The 23,863-nt window shown below is 35.9% G+C and overlaps 2 protein-coding genes across 2 annotated transcripts; both read left to right on the forward strand.

Moving 5' to 3' along the window:
* Positions 1 to 1,855: 1,855 nt before the first annotated feature.
* On the forward strand, positions 1,856 to 23,468 carry LOC136846387 (low affinity immunoglobulin epsilon Fc receptor-like). The gene is made up of 6 exons (XM_067117185.1): positions 1,856 to 1,954; positions 3,648 to 3,818; positions 12,678 to 12,825; positions 14,811 to 14,932; positions 16,094 to 16,199; positions 22,744 to 23,468. The coding sequence occupies exons 1-6, from the start codon at positions 1,916 to 1,918 to the stop codon at positions 22,896 to 22,898; spliced, it is 741 nt and encodes a 246-aa protein (XP_066973286.1). The 5' UTR covers positions 1,856 to 1,915; the 3' UTR covers positions 22,899 to 23,468.
* Positions 4,237 to 6,440, forward strand: LOC136846439 (uncharacterized). The gene is made up of 2 exons (XM_067117223.1): positions 4,237 to 4,446; positions 4,610 to 6,440. Exon 2 carries the CDS (start codon positions 4,863 to 4,865, stop codon positions 6,438 to 6,440), a length of 1,578 nt encoding a protein of 525 aa, XP_066973324.1. The 5' UTR covers positions 4,237 to 4,446; positions 4,610 to 4,862.
* Positions 23,469 to 23,863: the final 395 nt, after the last annotated feature.

Genomic DNA, 23,863 nt, shown 5'->3' on the forward strand with positions numbered 1-23,863 from the left:
TGGACCCAGTGCAGTCCAAACCTCATCTACTATTCTTCATTCCATATGTTCTAAGGATCCTTCCCATTAATTTACTCTTTATATTAGCCTAATGAAGGCATAGTGTTTTAGCCTGCATTTAGTTTTCTGTGGCACTTAGTTTGATGATTGTGATTGTCTAACATAGTTTGTCTGTGCCACGGGGCTCTATTGCTAGCCCCTGTAGATATTTACATCTGATTTCTCTAGTGAATTATACTTTTGAGTGGACATCCAAGTTTACCTTAATCCTTGACTTTGTGGTATTTTAAGTATAGTCACTACTACACACTTTTCTGTTCACCAGAGCATAGCCCCCTTTGAAGGTAAGTATTGCTGTTGTCCTGATTATTCCTAGAGCCATCCCTTACCCACCCCCAGCGGCTACGCGAACGTGACAATATATATATACACTGGTCACTTTTACTGAGTTTATATTGACTACATAGATTTTTACTAACTTTGTGTATATTTAATACCAACAATGAGCTCATAACCTTTCAACTTCCTCGCACTCTTTTTGATACGCTGTCCAAGCCTTGAATCCAAGTGAGGATCAAGAAGCTTTCACCTCTCATTAGAAGGATTCGAGCCAACGCACGTGAGGAGGCATTAACACAAAATATGGTGCTTTCATATATATATATATATATATATATATATATATATATATATATATATATATGTTACAGTCAACACGCGCAATCAGTCATTACGCGTAATGACTGAAATTTCAGTCATCACACGTAATGCACTTTGGGGACATTTGATCCCCAGAGCTAGTACTAAACACGGCGAAATACATTTGACCCCCAGGGACTAGTATAAACCCGGCGAAACAGTGTAGGTGACTCACTGTTTCGCCGTGTTTAGTACTAGCTCCTGGGGATCAAATGTCCCCTAAGATGCATTACGCGTAATGACTGATTACGCATGTTGACTGTAACATATATATATATATATATATATATATATATATATATATATATATATATATATATATATATATATATATATATATATGTGTGTGTGTGTGTGTGTGTGTGTGTGTGTGTGTGTGTGTGTGTGCAATGATATTATTTTGACGTTTCTCTTGAAGTACTGCACGACAACGTAAAAAAGGCTGGAAAACCAAATGAGGAATTCACCTTATTCGTTTATTAATGAGAATAACGACAAGTCTCGTATTTGGGCGAGACACTTACGTAACACTCAGTATTGTATCTTCTTACCAAATGATTCTTTTCCTATTTCTAATGGTATGGTGCTTCCTTCGAAACCCAATATAGTACTAATGTGGAAAAGGAGCAAATCTGTTAGCGAAACATTGTCAGTGTTGCATATCACTCATTTTGCCTCATAGTTTTTTTTTTATGTGCCAGGCAATGATCAGAATTCTTTTCTGTGGCCATTGGTAATTATTCAAGCGTTTACAGATACTTCACAAAAAGTGATATACTGTACATCCACTGCTAAGAAAATCGATGCCTGTCATCATTCTTGTGCTTAGTCAGTGTTCCTACGCACAAGTAAACCTTAGAAATTGCTTTTTAACGGCCAGCACAATTACTTACTTGACTTATTTTCTTGCTCTCTTGGTGCATTTACCGTTTTTTGTTGAAGAATAAAAACAACTGTTTCTTGTCTTTAATAACATCTGACCAGAGAAAAGAATAAGAGAAACAAAGGCTAGTTTGAAAACTCGCGTCGTTAAGCAATTACCCTCTGCTATTCTCTGTATTAGTAGTAATGATTGTTTATTCTGACTTTGTGCCGCAGCGGACACGAGTATTGTTTTTTATCTCAACAACTAATGGCTAGAGAGCTGAGGGGGATGGGGACACTACTCGCGGCAGCTGCTAGGCGCTCGCTTGAACAGTGTCTCTCCGACCGCCGTATGACTGAGGCGGTCTGCCGGTTCCAAGCGACCATCTTTGTAAGTTTGTCGCATGCTTAACATGGATTGCCTATTTGCTCTCTTTAGATTAATGCCTCTGGTAACAGAGAAATCCGGTCGTTTGGAAGCATTTGTATCACTTTGTTAACTTATTACTTAGAAAGTGAAGCTTATAGCCAAAATGTGACTGTTACTTGAGTTTCGACTCGTTACAACTAACTTAACTGGAAAACATTTGACTTTAGCTTTAATTTGTGATTAATTCATGCGATGTGTTAGTCTGTTGATATTTGTTTTTCAAGAAAACTCTTTGGGTAATAGAATTAGTTGTTATCATCCTGACTTTTACCAAGGCATCAGTTTCTTGGTCTGATGTATAGGCTACCTCTTTTCAAGAATACGTGTCCTCTCGAAAAGTGGGGACTTTTGTTAAAAAAAACAGACATAGTAACATTTATTCCCTAACTTTCAAAAACCTTGTGCCGGAAAAAGTAGAACAAAAAGGCAACCTCGCCGTTTCGTATTTGACTCCTAAGTAACTCCAGAATTTCCCTCAACAGAACTCACATTTCTGAGCAAGTTCTGTGCAATAGGCCTCTCTATTATCTTGCACTGACTTCCTTCACTTGGCAATTTATCTATCTATCTATCTATCTATATATATATATATATATATATATATATATATAATAAACAGGGTATATATGCAAATATTACGGGAAATGAAAATAAAAGTAATTCTGGGCAGAAAATGTTCTGGAAAGGTATGCATTTTAAGACTTCGTTTGTCTGTGAGGTGACTTTTTAAAATAACCGTTCTTCATTAATACTGCTCATAGACGAGCAAGTAAGATGGTGAGTGGGAGTCGGAGTTGTCAGGCATAGAAGGGGGAAGAGATGGAGCAAGGCTATTATAGCAATCAGGTGGTCAGTGCCTCACTTGCCATTCTCATTCAACAGTCTCACTTCTCCAAAAGCAAAGATATTATTAAGTGTGTGTATCTGCTACATTTCTGATTCACTTTGAGAGCAAGGAATGGGAGACAATTCCTTATAACGTATAAGATATGTGTAATATTTTATTTATGAGGTTTGCAAAGGGAGTGCCCATGTATTGCTGTGCAAGAATAATGAGAAAAATATTCTAACAGACGATCTCTTGGCGTATGGAGGACATTTTATTCTGTTTCTGAATATCTTAGTGAGGAAAGATCTTTCCAGGGAATAAATGCAGCAGTGGGACGGATAAAGGAAATAGGTAACAAAGCTTTCCCTTGTCATCATGACTATTGTCAGTATCACTCAGTTAGCATAGGCATAGGTCTAGTCCTGACTCCTGATTCAACAATTCCATGACGTTCACAGTACTTTCTTGATACTTAAGTCAAATGGTACAGCTGTAAGCAGATCATTACAATAAGAATAGACCTACCCTCCTCTCCACTCCCACATATCACAGGCTAGACCGAGCTTACAAACGTGTATATACATGCATACATACATATATATATATATATATATATATATATATATATATATATATATATATATATAGTTAATATTTATATTTAACTCTGGAGAAGCTATTAATGATTGTCGAACGTGTAACTCAGGAGACCAATTAACCTTTGGAAATTAATCGGAATTACAAGCGGTGTATTTGTAGTTCCCCACATGGCATTCTTAGCAACGGCAGAACGGCTCATTTGAGTTTTTTTTTTTTCATCAACAGGAATTTGTCTTGGAAACGATCTGGTATTTAATGATGAAGATCACCTGGATGTTCACAGTTGTAGCTTTGTCAGCGGCAAGTAGCAAAGCATCACAGCTGCATTTTGAAATCTGTGGGAATGCGTCGTGTCCGACTAGTGACGTTGTTGAGGAAACCAGTACAGAGTCGAAGGTTGGTAATCCTACGCGTTCATGTTTCTCATTCTCTTCAAACTGCACCGACTTTTCGGTGATGTTTCATTTAACGTTCTTTCAGCCCACAGTACCAGGACCGCAAGTGCCTCTCAGCTAATGCCACCTTTTCAGCTTAATATCCTTTAAAGATAATAATTAAAAAGGCCCTCTCCAAAGCCGTTTAATATCTGTGACAAAAGCAAGTAAAAAATGTGCCGAAGTTTCTTCGGCGCAATCAAGTTTTCTGTACAGCCGCTACAGCGTATAATCAAGGCCACCGAAAATAGATCTATCTTTCGGTGGGCTCGGTATAATGCTGTATGAGACGCGACCCATGAAACTTTAACCACGGCCCTGTAATGGCCTATTTTATATAGTTGCCAGAAGCACGATTATGACTAACTTTAACCTTAATGTTACTGTCATTAGCATACCCAGTTATATCTGAGTTTTGAAACAATACTAAAAATACATTCTACCAAGGTGAACGAGTTACTTCCCGCTCTGCTGGGTAGAAATAAACAATCACAACAACTGCTGCCTCAGATTCAAGCACATGAATGTGACTTGTTTGTCATGGATTTCATCATGTGGTATGTCTAAGAGATTGATTCCCCAAAATTGTGGTAAGATGTGTTGGTTTACTTGTAATATGTCTTTTTTGTACCTGTTTGATATGTTTTTACTTGTGCCTTTGATATAACCAATGGCCTCCTACCAGTTTTGTATTACATGTGGATATACTAGCTTCGAAGGCATTAGCCTAAAAGTGTTTTTCTTTTGTTTCAGTTATACTCAATTAATGGCTCATGGTTTATATAATAAAGTAACTACAAAAAGGACCATGGAATGTTATTGATACCCAATTTGAGAATTAGCACTGAACGGGGCTAAAATCAACAATTAAATACAGAGCCACGTACTGTCCACCACAAGGACAAGATAACACAATTCGGATAAGGAGTGATGAACCCAAGAATAGGAGCCTAACCTCACCTATCTACAAAGAAGGCAACGTGAAAAATCTACGAATGAAGACAAAATGGAGCTTAATGAACAAGAGAAACATGAAGATCAACATCTAGGCCAAGATGAAGAGCAAGACTTGCATTTATTGAAACCTAGGCCTAGGCCTATGTCACCTAGTGTGGGTAAACGAGTGAGAGTGCAATCAGAAAAAGGTAAGATGTATAATTTTGATCTTCTGGTTGATGAATTCAAAAAACAAAAGAGATTGTTGTGCAAAATAAATAAGGAAGCAGATTTGGCACTTTCTAAAAATGAATGTAATGTAGGCCTACTACAGGATGTTGCAAATAGGCTTCAAATAGAATTAGGTAATATTGACATAACTCTCTCCAAAGTAAAAGAATCAGAAATACCAGAAGTTGACATTGTACAGAGTTTAGAGTACAATTACAAGGAAATATGCTATGAAAGTCACACCAGGTTAACCATGTTAAAAGAAAAAATGAAACATGAACATGAAGATAGAATGTCAAATGTCTCTCTAAAGTCAAGGTCTTCATCTAGTAGGTCCCATCATACAAGTGTAAGTAAATCTTCATGTGTTTCTAGTAAGAGAATAGAACTTAGCACAAAACTGGCTAGGTTAGGCACAGAAAGAAAATACCATGACATGATGGAAAAGGCTAGAGCAGATTTAAAGAAATTAGAAATTGACAAAGAAATTGAAGCCACTAATGCTGAGATACGTGCAGTTAATAAAATTTTAGAGGAAGAAGATGAAGCAGATCCACAGTCATGTTTGAGTTTTCCGTTAGGTGAAAATAACCAACCCACAGAAGGTCTCTTGCACAGATATCTTGAAGATAGTAGAGTTGTAAATTATTCATTGTCAGGTTCCAGTGTACAAAAGACCCTTTCCGTTGCTGGAGGTTTAGATAGTATAGACAAAGATTTAAACAAAAAGAAGGCAGAAATAAAGGCAATGACTGATCTAAATCCAAATGCTCAGGTGTTTAAATTTCCAACAGATTTCATACAACCAGGGAAACCAAGGCTAGACCATAATTATAATTACCAGCCCATAGGACACTCACAGCCAAGTAAACACAGGCTAGGCCAAGAAACAAACCTGAACTCAGATTTCAAAATACCAAATGAGCCTAGGCTAGGTTGTAGTACTATAGATGAGGCATCCCATGAGGTAAAAGATGAACCTAGGCTAATAGTAGATTCCAAAAATGCCTTCACTTGCAATACACAATCTGATGTTAGACCAAGGCAACACACTTACGAACCCCTGGCAGATTTTCGTGAACAACCTAACATTAACAATAATGATAACATACAGTCCAGTCAAGTTTATCAATGGGATATTTTAAAAGGTTTTGCTAATCTTCAAAATCAGAACTTAGAGAAATTAGTCGACTTGTTTGTTGCAAGGCAACGTAAAGACAATTTACCCGTTAAAGAACCAGAGGTATTTTCTGGAGATTTGCTGAAGTACCCTCAGTGGAAAACATCATTTATTACATTAATTGAATCTAAAACAGATGATGCTGCTGAAAGATTGTACTACTTAGGTAAATATACGGATGGTCAGGCTAAAGCTGCCATTGATAATCTTATTTCTTTTGGCACCCAAGAGGCTTAAGACAAAAGCTTGGAAGATACTTCACTGATAGGTTTGGAAATAAATTTATTGTTGCTGATGCCTTTAGAAGCAAGCTTGAAGGTTGGCCTAAGATTACAATTAATGATGGTCCAGGTTTGAGGAAATTTTCTGATTTCTTAGAACACTGTAAAACAGCCATGGGAATCATAAAGTACTTAGCAATTTTAACGATCCCAAGGAAAACAGACTTATGTTACAGAAGTTGCCTGCTCAAATTGCAGAAAGATGGAATTGTATAGTAACTAAAAGAATCACAATTGATGAAGAGGAATATCCATCTTTTGGAGAGTTTACAAGTTTCATAAGAGATGAAGTTAATAAGGCATGTAATCCAACATCATCTTACAGTGCACTTAACATTAGAGATACAGTATTTACACCTAAAGAAAAACAACCACAAAGTAGGGTTGCAAAGCCGTATGTCATTTGCTACTAAATTTAATGAAGTTAATAATGTTACAAATGCTGCATCTGGTGAAAATAAATCTAAAAATGAAAAACAAGCTGAGAGTAAAATGAATGTAGGATTTACATGCTATTACTGTAGACAAAACCATGATATGGAAAAAATGCCCAGAGTTCTTAAAACTTGACCTTGCTCAAAGAAACCAATATTTGACAGATAAAAGAATGTGTAGAAGTTGTTTCAAGGTTGGTCATTATTCAAGGTATTGTAAAAGACCAAGGAAATGCATTAAATGCAAGAGATGGCACCCAACAATTCTCCACGATGAAACCTTGAATAAAAAACCAAGTTCTGGTGATACCCAACAAGAACAGGCTGTAGCTAATAGAATTAATGTTAACAGATATTTTTCAGCTGATGTTCACTCAATGATTGTACCAGTTTGGTTTCCATAGAATACAAATAATAAGGTCATGGTATATGCAGTATTGGATGATCAGTCAGATGCTTGTTTTATCAAAGAAAGTGTCCTAAGGTCTATGAGTGTCAATGGCCAAAATTCTGTCATTAAGATAGCGACTATGCTGGGTGAAGAGGCTATAAAAAGTACTAAAGTATTTGGTTTATCAGTTAAGGGCATAAATGAAAATAGTACTGTAAATTTACCATGTGTCTACTCTAGAAAAACTATTCCTGCAAGAAGAGCACAAATCCCTAAAAAATGTTCAGCTTTAAGATGGCCTCATCTCAAGAAAATTGCTGGAAGGCTAGTAGAGTATAATCCTGACATCGAGATAGGTCTGTTGATAGGTATAAACTGTATAAAAGCTGTCAAACCTTTAGAAATCATTCCTGGGTCTGGAAATGAGCCCTATGGTCAGAGAACAGCTCTTGGATGGGGAATTATTGGTAATGTGTATGTCAATGAGAATAATTTAGAAAGTGATGTTGTTGTTAATAGAACTGTAGTTGAAGAAATTGAAATAAATTCCAAGATATCAAGTAACATTTTTACAGTACCAACCAAAGTAAAAGAAGCATATGAGCCTCATCATGTCAGAGAGATGTTTGAATCTGATTTCATAAGTAATGTTAGTGACGATGAGGTAGCTTTGTCAGTAGAAGAAAGACGGTTTATTGAAATTGTTAGTAATGGTATTAAGATTATTGATGATAAACAGTTTAAAATTCCATTGCCACTCAAAGGAGGTGATATTCAGTTCCCAGATAATAAGTTAGTAGTCCTGAAAAGACTATCCAACCTAAAACAAAAGCTTCAGAAGAATGTAAGCATGAAAATGATTACATAAATTTCATGAAGAATATGATTGATAAGGGTTATGCTGAAAGGGTTCCTTTGAATGAAACATGTCTAACTAATGGAAAGGTTTGGTTTGTGCCACATCATGGGGTTTACCATCCCAGAAAGCCTGACAAAATCAGAGTAGTATTCGATTGCTCTTTTTATGTATAAAAATGTAAGTTTGAATGATTGTTTACTTCAGGGACCAGACTTGTCAAATAGTCTAGCTGGTATTTTGTGTAGATTTAGAAATCATTCTGTTGCATTTACTTGTGATGTAGAAGCAATGTATCACCAAGTTTCAGTAAATGAAGAACACAGGAATCTTTTACGATTTCTGTGGTTTGATAACCATGATTTAGATGGTGACATTGTTCAATATAGGATGACTGTTCATCTATTTGGTGCTAGAAGCTCTCCATCTGTTGCAAACTATGCTTTGAAAGCTGCTGCTGATAAATTTAAGGATAAAAATACTGAAAAGGCAGCAGAGTTCATTAAAGAAGACTTTTATGTGGATGATGGCTTAAAGTCTGTAGCTACAGTGGAGGAAGCCATAAACTTAGCCAAGGACAGTCAGATGATATGTAAAAGGGGTGGTTTCCATTTGCACAAATTTGTTGCCAATAATGCTGAAGTTTTAAAGGCTATGTGTCCTGATGAAGTTGCTCAATCAGTTAAGAATCTTGATTTAACGAAAGATAAATTGCCAGTGGAACGAACATTAGGTATGGAGTGGTGTACTGAAACAGATACGTTTAATTTTAATGTCAAACCCATTCAAAGGCCTAGTACTAGAAGGAATGTTTTATCCATAGTTAGCTCTATTTTTGATCCTCTAGGCATGATATCACCATTCCTTCTTACAGGTAAGAAAGTTTTGCAAACCCTATGTAAACAAGACCTTGGCTGGGATGATCCTATTCCTGAAACTGTTATTACTGAATGGGAAAACTGGTTAAGACAATTACCCAAATTGAAAGATATTAAAGTTGAGAGATGTTATAAACCAGCCAACATGAATGTCATAGATTATGAATTGCATCATTTTTCTGATGCTAGTGAGAAGGGTTATGGTCAATGCTCATACTTAAGAATGACAGATGCAAATGGACAAGTACATACTAGGTTAGTTATGGCTAAATCAAGAGTGTCTCCCTTGAAAACTTTCACTATACTATAGGTTAGAACTCACTGCTGCACTAGTATCAGTGAAGGTGAGTTATTTCTTAAAAAAAAAAGGAGTTGAAGGTCAATATTAGTAAAGAAGTATTTTGGGTAGATAGTACAATTGTTCTTGGATACATAGCTAATCAATGTAAACAGTTTAAGGTTTTTGTCGCAAACAGAGTTGCGCAAATTAGAAATCACACCTTACCTGAACAATGGAGATATGTTTCCTCGAGTGATAATCCTGCTGATTTATGTTCAAGAGGCATGTCTGTTCATGATCTGACTAGTAACTATATGTGGTGGCATGGACCTGAATTCTTAAAACATGATAATACTGATAATGAAACTTTATGTTCATTTGAAGTTGCAGATGAAGATCCAGAATTAAAGAAAGTGTCACTGGCAATTAACACTGATGATAATAATTATGCTACCATACTTACCAGACTTAATTACTTCTCAGATTGGACACGTGCCAGAAGGTCATTAGCTTTATGTAAAAGGTTTATTGATAAATTGAAACAGAAATCATTATATACTGAGTATATTCATGTGTCTGTAGAAGAGCTAATCAAGGCAGAAATTACAATTATTAAATTAGTCCAAAGAGAAGCTTTTCAATATGAATATCAGTTGTTGAGTATAAGCAATAACAAATTTGATAAATGTTTAAGGAAATCTAGCAATTTGTACAAGCTTGATCCATTTATTTGTAGTGATGGCCTAATAAGAGTGGGTGGTAGATTACACAGAAGTAATTTTGATGTCCATGTAAAATATCCTTTGATTTTGCCAAAGAATAGTCATATTACTGAATTGATAATCTGTCACTATCATAATAAAGTACACCATCAAGGTAGAAATTTAACTTTAAATGAAATTAGATCTAGTGGTTACTGGATTATAAGTGGATCATCCTTAGTAGCGAAACATATATCAAAATGTGTAACTTGTAGAAAAATTAGACATGATACTCTTACACAGAAGATGGCCGATTTACCAAAAGATAGGGTAGAAATGTCTTCTCCATTCACTTACAGTGCAGTTGATTATTTTGGTCCATTTATAATTAAGGAAGGTAGAAAAGAGCTCAAAAGGTATGGTGTATTATTTACATGTATGTCAACTAGGGCAATACACATTGAAACTGCCCAGTCTCTCAGTACAGACTCTTTTCTTAAATGCTTATAGGAGATTTGTTTGCAGAAGAGGCCATTGCGCACAACTGAACTCAGATCAAGGTAGTAATTTTATTGGTGCAAGAGAAGAGTTTGCAAAGTGCCTCCGAGAAATGAATGTTGAAAATATTAAAAGTGAATTATTAAAGGACCAATGTGATTTTATAACATTTAAAATGAACCCACCTCATGCAAGTCATATGGGTGGTGTATGGGAGAGGCAAATAAGATCAGTTAGAAATATTTTGAATGTACTGTTATCTAACAATAGTAAAATTTTAGACGATGAATCTTTAAGAACGTTCATGACTGAAGCAGAAAATATTGTAAACGGGCGACCATTATCCACAGATAATTTGAATGATCCTTTAAATGTAGAACCTTTGACACCTAATCATTTTCTGACATTGAAGTCTAAAGTAGTATTGCCTCCTCCAGGTAATTTTGTAAAAGAGGACATGTTTTCAAAGAAAAAATGGAGGCGTGTACAATATCTTCTTAATCAGTTATGGAAAAGGTGGCAAAGAGAATACTTACAATCATTACAAATTCGCCAAAAGTGGTCAAAGCCTCAAAGGAATGTAGAAATTGATGATATTGTTTTAATCAAAGACTATAATCTACCTCGCAATAAGTGGATGTTAGGCCGAATAGTAGAAACAAACCCAGATGAAGCTGGCCATGTTAGAAAAATTAAATTGTTAGTAGCAGATGCTTTTCTTGATGAAAATGGTAAACGCCAAAAGACAGCTACAATTCTAGAAAGGCCTATTCATTCAGTTGTAATGTTATTGGAAAGTAAAACAGGGAAGTCCCCATCAGGGAGCATTTAAGTCATTATGTACTGTATATTTTTATTTTGTATTGGATGGACTAACCAGTATATTATGATTTTGTAGTTTGTAAAGAGTCTCATGTTCATTCCCCAATAGTATAGTTATTGTTTAAATTGTTATCACAATTTAGGGGAGCCATTGTTACTGTCATTAGCATACCCAGTTATATCTGAGTTTTGAAACAATACTAAAAATACATTCTACCAAGGTGAACGAGTTACTTCCCGCTCTGCTGGGTAGAAATAAACAATCACAACAACTGCTGCCTCAGATTCAAGCACATGAATGTGACTTGTTTGTCATGGATTTCATCATGTGGTATGTCTAAGAGATTGATTCCCCAAAATTGTGGTAAGATGTGTTGGTTTACTTGTAATATGTCTTTTTTGTACCTGTTTGATATGTTTTTACTTGTGCCTTTGATATAACCAATGGCCTCCTACCAGTTTTGTATTACATGTGGATATACTAGCTTCGAAGGCATTAGCCTAAAAGTGTTTTTCTTTGTTTCAGTTATACTCAATTAATGGCTCATGGTTTATATAATAAAGTAACTACAAAAAGGACCATGGAATGTTATTGATACCCAATTTGAGAATTAGCACTGAACGGGGCTAAAATCAACAATTAAATACAGAGCCACGTACTGTCCACCACAAGGACACTTAAATAAAACAAAAACTACTGAGGCTAGCGAGCTGAAATTTGGTGTTTGATGATTGGAGGGTGGACGATAAACATAGCAATTCGCAGCTCTCTAGCCTCAGTAGTTTTTAAGATCTGTTGGCGGACAGAAAAAGTGCGAACGGACAGACAAAGCCGGCACAATAGTTTTCTTTTACGGAAGACTAATAAAATGGTAAATATGTTCTATCCTTAACGGGGCAAAAATGAAAGGGTCCTGTGGGTCTTTAGAATTCTGTTGTAAGGTGTGTGTCTGTTGTACGGTACTACATGAGCCCAGTTATTTCCAGTTTATGCTATTAATGATAATGAAGAATTAGTCGTTATCGTCATCTTTTATGTGACTTTTTACAACAAAAACTTGAGAGCTTCCTACGCCAATATTTTCTCTTGTGCCACTCGAGCTTAATTATAATTATAATGACGAAAACAGCTCCTCGGGCAAAGGGTCGACAGAGAGGATTATTGCGCAGTACCTAACAGAAGATAATATCCGATATTAAAAGCTCTTGTAAGGAATTATACTTCCTGTCAGTGACACAGACAGCTTGAGGTTTGTCTCACCACGAGCAGATCAAAAGTTGATGCTTTTAAACCTGAAATGTTAATTGTAGGTAACGACTTCTCTCTACACAGAGGATTTGCGCTGCAGTCTGCCTCTTGCGCTTTCAGTGCCTCGGATTTTGTTACCACGGGGTCGAGGAAGGATGTAGACTCTTCAACTTACACTTGACCTCAGCTACGGCCAACGCAGTTGCAGCTCCTTCTAACATGTACTGTGCAAGTAAGCACTAATATACTGTTTTCAGGAAAAGTCATTGTGTTAGAAGACATCAATATTATCATTTTTGACAGCATTTTTGCCTTTTTGCTCTTGTGATTTCTCTCTCTCTCTCTCTCTCTCTATCTCTCTCTCATATATATATATATATATATATATATATATATATATATATATATATATATATATATATATATACAGTATATATAAAATGTGTATGTGGACTGTGCAAACTACAGGGGAATAAAGCTAATGTCTCGCACCATGAAAATTTGGGAAAGAATAATGGATCAAAGAATTAGAGAAGAAGCATCTGTAGGTGAAGAACAGTTTGGTTTCATGCCAGGAAGAGGAACGACAGATGCAGCGTTTGCCCTCCAACAGATGATGGAAACCCACCGGGAAAAGCACAAAGGACTGCGCATTGTATTCATAGATCTGGAAAAGGCATACGATAGAGTGCCACGCCAAGAGGTTTGGAGGTGTATGCGAGTATAGGAAAAGGGAACACCGGGGAAGTATGTGACTTTGGTCCAAGATATGTATGAAGGAGCAAAAACGCAGGTTGGAAGCAGTGTTGGGTTAACTGAATGGATACCAGTAACAGTTGGTTTACATTAGGGATCTGCTTTAAGCCCATATCTTTTTGACTTGATAATGGATGTGCTATCTGAAGGAATAAGAGATCAGTCCCCTGGTGCATGTTGTTTGCTGATGACATCGTGTTGTGCAGCACCAACAGAGGGATAATGGGGTCAAAACTAGAGCAGCGGAAAAAGGTACTGGAAGACAGAAGATCAAAGACCAGTAGGAAGAAGACCGAATACCTAAGTTTTAACGAAGATCAAGACTCCGAGATTAGTATGGAAAGGACAAGGTTGAACCGAGTGGAAAAATTTAGGTATCTTGGTTCAACAGTGGCTGATGATGGAAATTTGGATGTAGAAATAACACACAGAGTGCAGGCTGGATGGAAAAATTGGAGAAAGATGTCAGGTGTCTTGTGCGACCGCAGAATCAACCAGAGGCTAAAGGAAGATTGTATAAGACAGTAGTGAGACCAGCTTTGATGTATGGAGCAGAAACATGGCCGGTAAAGAGAGTGCAAGAGAAGAAATTGGATGCGGTAGAGATGAAAATGCTCCGGTGGATGTGTGGGGTAACAAAAATGGACAGGATACAAAAAAAAAAAAGAATAAGAGGAACTATTAAAGTACCAAAACTGTCAAAAAAGGCCCAGGAAAGAAGACTGCAGGTATGGCCATGTGATGAGAAGGGATGAGACATACGTAGGGAGGAGAGCGATGCAGATGGAGGTGTCTGGTGGGAGAGCAAGAGGAAGACCAAAGAAGCTTAGAAGGCGGATGGATGTAGTTAGAGAACACCTGAGAGACAAACAATTGTCAGAGGACGGTGTGTTTGACCGAGCCACGTGGAGGAAAGCTGTCAGAAGCATCGACCCCACACAGAAGTGGGAAAAGATGCAGAGAAAGAAGAAGAAATATATATATATATATATATATATATATATATATATATATATATATATATATATATATATATATATATATATATATATATATAGATAGATATGTGTGTCTGTATCTATCTATCTATCTATCTATCTATCTATCTATCTATCTATCTATCTATATATATATATATATATATATATATATATATATATATATATATATATATATATATATATATATAATGTATGTTTTATATTAAAGTAAAGTCCTTTACCATTCAATTTATCCAGATTAAACTTTAGAGATATCCAGTCAGGAAGTCCCACAGATAAGTAAAATATGGGAGACATTCAGACCCCATTTCATCCCAGTATATTACTTATTATTTCAATCATCGACAATCTTCTTTGACTCTTGCCTCCCTGTATTCTTCCATGAACAGGCAGTCTTCATTTTGCAATTGTCCATGACATTGTGTCCTATTCCTCTCATTTCTCTCTCCTCTTTTTGCAGGAGACCTGGATGGGTATGCTCGATTTGGCAGAAAAGCATATAGGTTTTTCCCTGCAGCACAGACTCTTGCAGGTGCCATCACCTCGTGCTTTAATGATGGAGCTTATTTAGCTATGCCTATGGTAAGGTGTAGAAATATATATATATATATATATATATATATATATATATATATATATATATATATATATATATTGTATATATATACAGTATATATATATATATATATATATATATATATATATATATATATATATATATATATATATATATATATATATATATATATATATATATATATATATATATATATAGTATACATATATATATATATATATGTGTGTGTCTCAATCATTTCTGAGCTTGCAATCGTGGCTGTATAAAATTCAGAATTGGATAGACATAACGGTTACTTGATTATGGTCATTTGTTGAAAAATGTTCTTAGAGAACAGTAAATTCAAGCTGTGTTTGCGAAACAAAATTCAACTGCAAATAATATGGCATCTGCTTCGGAGGAGCTTCCAAGCTTCAGAGCTTCAGTGAAAGAACCACTGAACATTTCCCCAAATGCAGCAGCATTAACCTTTGTGAGCGGGTGTCGTCAATTGACGACTATTTATAGCTTAAGGGTGAATCCCGGGTATCGTCCACTGACGATCAACATTTCGCGCCATCCATTTGAACGAATTTCGTGGCAACTCTTACGGCAACTATAATAGCTAGGCAGTACAGGTACAGGATTAGTTTGCCTTAAGATGTCAAAGGAAGATGTCGTCCACCATTCCCATTCAAGGGTGTGTCGTAAATATTTTACAATAAAAAAATATACTCAGATTTTGTTACTGATTTTAGTTCTTATCTGTTATGATACTGTGTGGGCTGCAATTATAATTTAAAAAATGTTATAAAAAACATTCATAACCTGGTAAAATTTGCATATTTTTTACGACTGTCTTAGTAAAGAGGCCCCACACAGGATTGGAAATATTTACTTTCAATTTCCCGTGGAAGATACATAAATTTTGTTAGAACTTTGTTTCTTATAGCCTACCATGTGCATATCTTCCTCTTTCCATTGACGAAATTTTTTAGATTAGCCTTCCTTCAATTTATCCCAGTCTAGGGGTGTCGTTCATATATATCTTAGGCTGGACTGTGAGGGTTAATGGAACTGAATATTTAGGGTCTTGTATTATTCTGATAAAATTCTTGTCCAATTTTTTCTTAAAAAATTCTAGTGTCAAAATAATGTCTAATGCGTTATACTTTCTTATCCTGCAGGACGCTGAAGAAAACTCTAGGTTGGTATCCTTGTCCTCTGCATCTGTGCTGTGGATTAACGGTACGGATGCCCCATCTGAAGGTACTTGGGTGGCAACTGGCACAGGTACGAGTTTTTATCTACTATAACTGATTTAACCTACTAACAAAGCAAACCTTCATTCTTCTTACGCTCACACGGAAGGTCCTTAACAATCTCCTGCTCAGATCTGTTTCCTTGTCTCTTCCTCTGTTGCAGCTGACAGTATAGAATCATGTACAGAAGTTTTCAGCACAGAATTAGGTTGCATTTCATTTTACCACACTGTATTTTCCAGAATACTACTGTAGAGACTAATTTTATATATATATATATATTATATATATCATATATATATATATATATATATACGAGGGTAAGTCAAAAGTTCCAGGAAAAATTCAATATACTCTTTATTTAAGGAAATTCAAACATCATTTTTCTCTATATCTACCATTAACTCTATACACTTTTCAAGGCGCTGTTTCCACCTCTGCAACCCTTCTTTGTAGAAATTTGGGGCCTTTCTATTAAACCATGTTGAAACTGCATGTTTAGCAGCATCCAAAGATTCAAACCGGACTCCTCTTAAGTGTTCCTGAGTTTTGGGAACAGGAAAAAATCTGAAGGAGCAAGATCAGGACTATAAGGAGGATGTGGAAGAGTTTCCCACCTAAATTTCCGTAGGACTTCTCTTGCAACCCTTGATGAATGTGCTGGAGCGTTATCATGATGGAACAAAATTCTGCGTTGCAACTTTCCTCGACGTTTTTAGCCAATGCAGTCTTCAGTTTTTGCAAAACACCTTTGTAGTAGTTCCCGTGATTGTTTTTGTCCTTCAAGGAAATCAATCAAAATCACTCCTTTGGAGTCCCAAAACACTGTTGCCATAACCTTCTGGGCAGATCTCGCCACTTTGAACTTCACTGGTGCAGCTGAACCTCTTGGTAACCATTGCTTTGATTGAATTTTACTTTCTGGGTCATATTGATGGATCCAAGTTTCATCTCCAGTAACAATCCGGTCAAAAAACTCTGATTCATTTGATTCAATCTTCGTTAAAACTGCAAGAGAAAGTTCAGCTCTTTGATGCAGTTGGTCTTCGCGCAACGCTTTTGGGACCCAACGTGCTGAAAGTTTACTCAAACCAAGATTTTCATTTAAAATTGAAAATGGGAGATCCCAGTTTCATTAGCTATCATATCGATAGTAATCCGACGATCTTCATCCACTAGATTCTGCACCAAAGCCACAATTCTTTCATTTTTTGCAGTCGATGGTCTTCTGGGTTGTCTTTGAGGTCCTCCTACCATCCTTAAATCGCTTTATCCAATCATAAACAACTGATTTAGATGGAGAAGAATCTCCATAAACTTGTTGCAAAGCTAATAATTTTTCCTGGTTTCCAATCAAGCTTGGTCAGGAACTTGATGTTAGCTCTCATCTCAAAATTTTTATTTTCCATGGGTTCAAGAAGTTACTTTTCTGAAGCAGATGTTAACACCACGGTAGCAAGAGGATGACTGAGGTATCTATATGGATCACTACATCACAGATAATTGTTTACCAAGTATTTGGGTTGTTTCATTCCTGTAAATACATCATTCAACAATTTTTCCTGGACTTTTTTGACTTACCCTATATATATATATATATATATATATATATATATATATATATATATATATATATATATATATATATATATATATATATATATATACAGTATATGAAATTTTTATCATACCATGATTTATATACAATCGTGAGGCTACAAATGTTTTAATATCAAATTTGACTTCAGGAATATCCCTGATGGGGAATTGTCACTGAAGGGGAATTTATAAGTGATATGAATGGATCAGTACTGCTGGATCGAGACCTGGCAGTACCGATCCATTTATCACTATAAATTCTCCTTCAGTGATAATTCCAAACTATTCCTGAAGTACAGAAACAACATTTGATGCTTCATGATTATTATATATATATTTATTATATATATATATATATATATATATATATATATATATATATATATATGAGCAAAAGTTTGTATATTTGTTTGTCCACTATAGAAATCCAAACTGCTTGACAGACCTAGACAAAGTTTTGCACAAGGCTTCTGTGTCACCCCAGAAAGGTTTCTAACTCAAAATCAAACCCCAACCCCGTGACAGACATGCAAACACAGACAAAACAAATGAAATTTTCGTTTTTAGTCCACCTTTTCTTTGGTAACGTTATGGGAGTCACCAGTAACTTGGGGGGAAAGCTCCAGATTTTCTGTTGGTGACGTCATTGAACTCCTCCCACTGCAAGCCCTCAGACATATGGTAGACCGACAAATGCGAATTTCCTCATTAATCCGTTAGTTTCTTCTTCGTTTTTACCTTCGGAATTCCCTATAGTGACTGCTTCGTGACGTTCCGGTGATATATTTCGTTATAATGACGTATTTCGTCATAAATCCAGTTTAAATGATGTCTGGAATAATCGAAATATCACGCTTGGACACTCCAGGTGTTGACAGTTGGAATTAATCATCATGCGAATTGGCAAAATACTTCACTGCATACGGAAGATGAGTCTCTTTGCACGTTGTTTGGTACTGATTACCTGGAAGATAATGACTGAAAATTCTAGATTAAAATTTTACAAAAATGTAGATCATTATACTTGGAAAGTCTTTTCTGAAAGGCACTTGCAGAATTTAAATGTATGGAGAGTAAATGTATACGGTGCAAACAGGGATTAAATTGAGAAATGGAAACTACTGCACTTCGAGGAACGTCGAAGTGCACACAGATTATGCAACACGTCGATTTCGTACCTTTTGCTGACGTAATCATACACAGTAAGGAACAGTATTCCCACCATTTAGGAAAATATAATTATTGTTTATAATTATATATTACAATGATATAAATTCATTTCTATCTTTTATCAACATGTGTTTATTCAAAACAATAAATTACTGATTGCCTAACATTCCTTCAGGAAGGGAAAGAGTTTGTTGATTCATGGTCACGTTTTTACCAAAGGTACGAATTGACCAAGTTTATAGATGCTGTACAGACATGCTTAGCAGTAATTTTGTTGTAATGATCCGGGTACCTTTATACTTAAATCTACGTGAAGGTATTTGATGTCATTGTAAAGATAATGAGTTGTAATTTATTATGTTATGTTAAAACATCCCTGAAACCAATATAAAGAATATGTATCACGAGTTGAAGTTAGCCATACAGGAAAGTGTTTTGCCACTTTTTTTTCTTAATATGATGAGGGGGTGGAAGGCTAACTCCTGCAGCAATTCACTTGATCATAGGAAAGAAGTAAAAAGACATAACAGAGTACAGTCTAAATATTTCATATTAAGAAAAGACGTCTATTCTCATACAGTATTAATGAATGAGTTTAAATTAGAACTGGCAGGTTGGTTCAGTTTATTATGAATTGAACAGTGAAGTTTACTTTCATTATAGTAACACATATCATAAAAAAGACATCATTGGCATAAGCCTATACCAAATTGTCTGTATCACATGGAAATATTTTAAATTTTTATTGTATGATTTGGACTAACAACAGCCTACAAATAGCGTTGAATGGTCTAACAGTGAAATGAATAACATCCATTCATAATTTATTCATATTCTGATAAGAGAGTCTGAGATACTTCCCAGATGAAATACAGTGGCAAGCTGTCACGGAATTGATGCTAACCTGTCCACAGGTGCAATTACTTGTCACTCGGTCGGAATTATTCAGGCAATACCATCAGTTCATCCATTCTGGTGAGTGGACTGTCTCTGCCCACAAACTGTTGTCTACCCGTAAGTTTTAACGATAGTTTCGATGAACTAACAAGAAATGACAGGTAAACTTGATTGTGAATACATAGCCGAAGGTTGTTGAATTCAATGATAGTGAATGGATGTGTTGGGAGAGAGTGAGAGGAGAGGAAGAGAGAGGAGATTGGGTGTTAGGGAGAGAGAGAGAGAGAGAGAGAGAGAGAGAGAGAGAGAGAGAGAGAGAGAGAAAGATAGTTTATCAAAAGACATTCAGAAAGATTTTATCAAATGACAGTGCCAGAGTTTTATAAATAGGCAGTATATATATGGTCATATATGTGTATATATATAATATATATATATATATATATATATATATATATATATATATATATATATATATATATATATATATATATATATATTATACAACCACTGGGGTTATTATGCATGTTCTTAAATTACAATAGAGTTGTTGTCAGTAATAAATGTAACAGTGCTAAAGGTCAGTGGAAACAAACACCCAAGAAAACTTCACTATTTAATACTTAATAAATACAAAATTTAAATCAACCTTGTGGTATATAATAAATACTTAAAAACATTGGTAACAACCAGGAAGGACTAATATCAGTCCTTAGAATCCCACTGGATTCCCTAAAACTAAGAAAGCAAAGCCCTATCAAAGAAAGATAAATAATATGGAGGAAATGACAATTATTAACAAATAACTAGTTTCAATCCAACACTTTTGCTGGCCAGACCAAAAACTATCCTAATGCTAAATCAAAGGAAGAAGGAAGGCAAAGTAAACAAAACAAGAAAATAATTATAATCCCTACCTATTGCCACAAAGCTAAATAAGTGAAACCTTGTCTAGAACATATATGACCTGTCGTCATGACGTTATAAAGTCACAGCACAAACACGACAATATATATATATATATATATATATATATATATATATATATATATTATATATATGTATGTATATATATAATATATATATATATATACCTTTATATGTATGTATACTTAAACAATTCAACTGCTTTATGGTTTTTCTCATATCGGAGGAGAAACAATTCCAGGGCCGTGATCAAATCGCCAATTCAGCTATCAGGGCAGGTAATGAACGCTAGAGCATCAACACAAGGAAAGGCGCCTTGATCCTAAGAGAAAATCAGGGATACTCTGTCTTCCCTGGCGTCAGCCTCCCTACAGACCATTTCACGAGCTAGCAAGCTCCCAAATCCACTGAAGAAAGCGGCTGGACAGAGACGCAGAAGCGGCAGGCAAAGCTACATCAGTGCCGGGAGAAAGCGACGGCACCAATTCCCTGGGAATTCCTCCTCAGCAGGGAAAAGTAGGAAACGCCCAAGTCACAGGTGACAGGAGCACCTGCGAGTCTCGTGGTCCAAAAAGCTACCAAATAATCGTCATACGAATTCCAAGTATTAGTCAGCTGCTTAAGGGACAGTATAACGGGGGAGTGCTATAGCCCGAACTCACTGGGCCGAGCTCCAACGTCCAGACATCACTGAGGAGGCGTTCATCAACACTCGCAAAAGCAGAAAAACAATGGTTAAAACGATAGTTCGATAATATAAACAAACGGGGAGGAGGCGCCTAACCACACTGAATAATGTTAAATTAAGCACTTTACGTTAAGCACTAGAAATGACCGGACAACGGACACTAAACTTTAAAAATAATGCAAACAAATACCCACTCAAAACAAGGCTATCCTGCCACAACATGACTTTATTAAAAAGTAGTTATTAAACCTAGAAAAAACAAGGCTGATCTAAATTTACATAATGCAAATAACGAAAATAATTTAAGCTTACATAATATATATATATATTTAATGTGTAGATACAAATATATAGATGTAGTCACAAAAATCTCAGTATTATAGAATTCTCTTTACCTTTGCCCAAAAAGAATTATACATGATACGGGCTCTTACCCTGACCTGAATTCGAACCCATGCCTTTCGTGATAATGACTTTGGTGACAATAACATTATCCTCTAAGAGAGATTTAAGTGCATTTCGACTCTGGTGGGCATCCTCGTGTTGAATTCAGGTTCTGTGCCCAGGAACGAAATCAACGCATCTCCACCATGGTACCTGAGAGCTACGCTTGTTACAGATGGATATTTATGATAGTTTTGTTATTTACTCACACTCGGCTTTTTAGCTTTACTTTGGGAACAACGGACAGCATGGGGGAATAATATCTCTCTCGATAGCAGGGTGGATTATGTATCATCCGTGTTCTTTAACCTAAAAGAAACAACGTTCGAATCCCGGTCATGGTAGAAGCACTTAATATGTGTAACTTGATGCCTTTCATTATAGTAAAGGGACAAGAGGCGTGTGTAAGTGGTAACTGGCCGCCATAAGTGTAAGATTTCATTTATTACGGTGAGGTAAAAAAGTCAACAGTTGGGTATTGTATACAAAAGAACGGCTTTTCAAAGGACAGCATTGAATAAGAATTAGTCAGTGGTCATCAGCTCTGAAAGTTTGATCAGATAATCTGTAATTCAACAAAACAATCCTAACACTGGGTTTTCAAAGATTCGTTTCGATTTTAATTTGACTAATTTTTCAAAGATTCGTTTCGATTTTCATTTGACTAATCTTTCAAAGATTCGTTTCGATTTTAATTTGATTAATCATCTCCACCATCAGCAGATGCACTTGAATCGAACCGAGTTCTGTTTGGACTGAATAAACGACTGACTCTCAGCAGCAGGGGATTGGTTAATCTCCAGGCTGACTGTTTATCACACACTGACTTCAGTTTTTTCTTCCCACTCAGGAACTCCACTTTCATACTTCAACTGGGATGGCCCAGAACCCAATGGAGGCACGGAAGAAAACTGCATTTTTATGAACGAAAGTGGATTTTGGATAGATAGCGGTTGTGACATCGCTAGCACTTACTCCTACATATGTGAAAAGACTATCTATTGAGAATGAATATGGTGTTCGACACTATTTCGCTTGGTCTGGCTGAATATAGTGAAGAATCTTGTCACTGGAGAAAAGACAGTTTTCCATTTCAATGCTGTGAAGTTAAAATCATACCAAAGAATGATGTACAGGAATCTGTAAATGAGATACAGAAAGTAGTTCAATAATATTTGCTCCATTGCCTTTGCCAGCTATGAATATTTGTAGCCATTTTATAACAAATGGTAGGTTATCTTTACTAAGATCTTCTATCACTGATCAACAGCAGCCACATATATTATTTTGTGGGCTACTTCAAGCAATGTCTCACTTTACAAAATTGGTGGGTTTTATGTAGTCATTCAAGTGTAGTACTCACCTGTTACAAGAAGTATTTTTTATCATCATACACAATCTTAGTATTGGTTTGCTGTGCTATTCCATGCGGTAATGTGCGTGCAGTACTAGCCTACTGTTGTATGATATCTTTAATGTAAAGCTAGGTTCTTGAAATTGTGTCTGCCATCTAGCATTTATTATATCAGTTGTACCTGTGTCTGGAAACAGTGTCAATAAACAGTCATAGCAGCATCGATGTTTCGGTTAACCAAATAATTCAGCACCTACTTCAGGAAGTGGTGCACCTCGTTTGTTTAGTCTGTGCGACAAATCTTTCGCCATGTTTTGGCTTGCTCCTGCTGCCATACCTAACTAAGAGTAACGTTTCTTAGGAATGTAGTGCAATTTGGTCTGTGCACTAGCAGAGTAAATCATGTCCCCGACTATCATCAGTATCATATATATTAACCACATGTTTCATCTGATGTGTCTCTGGTCACGAAATGATACTCAAGAAACGCACTTAGGTCTGTGTATTTGATCTATATTGAAGTGACGACAGTTTCAACATAAAACAAGAGTGTCACCTTGGTACCAGTCATTTTATTTTGGTCCCAGTCATTGTACCACTAGATTTCATTGCGACT

The sequence above is a fragment of the Macrobrachium rosenbergii genome, chromosome 15 (genome assembly GCF_040412425.1).
Source record: "Macrobrachium rosenbergii isolate ZJJX-2024 chromosome 15, ASM4041242v1, whole genome shotgun sequence".
NCBI classification, from domain to species: domain Eukaryota; kingdom Metazoa; phylum Arthropoda; class Malacostraca; order Decapoda; family Palaemonidae; genus Macrobrachium; species Macrobrachium rosenbergii.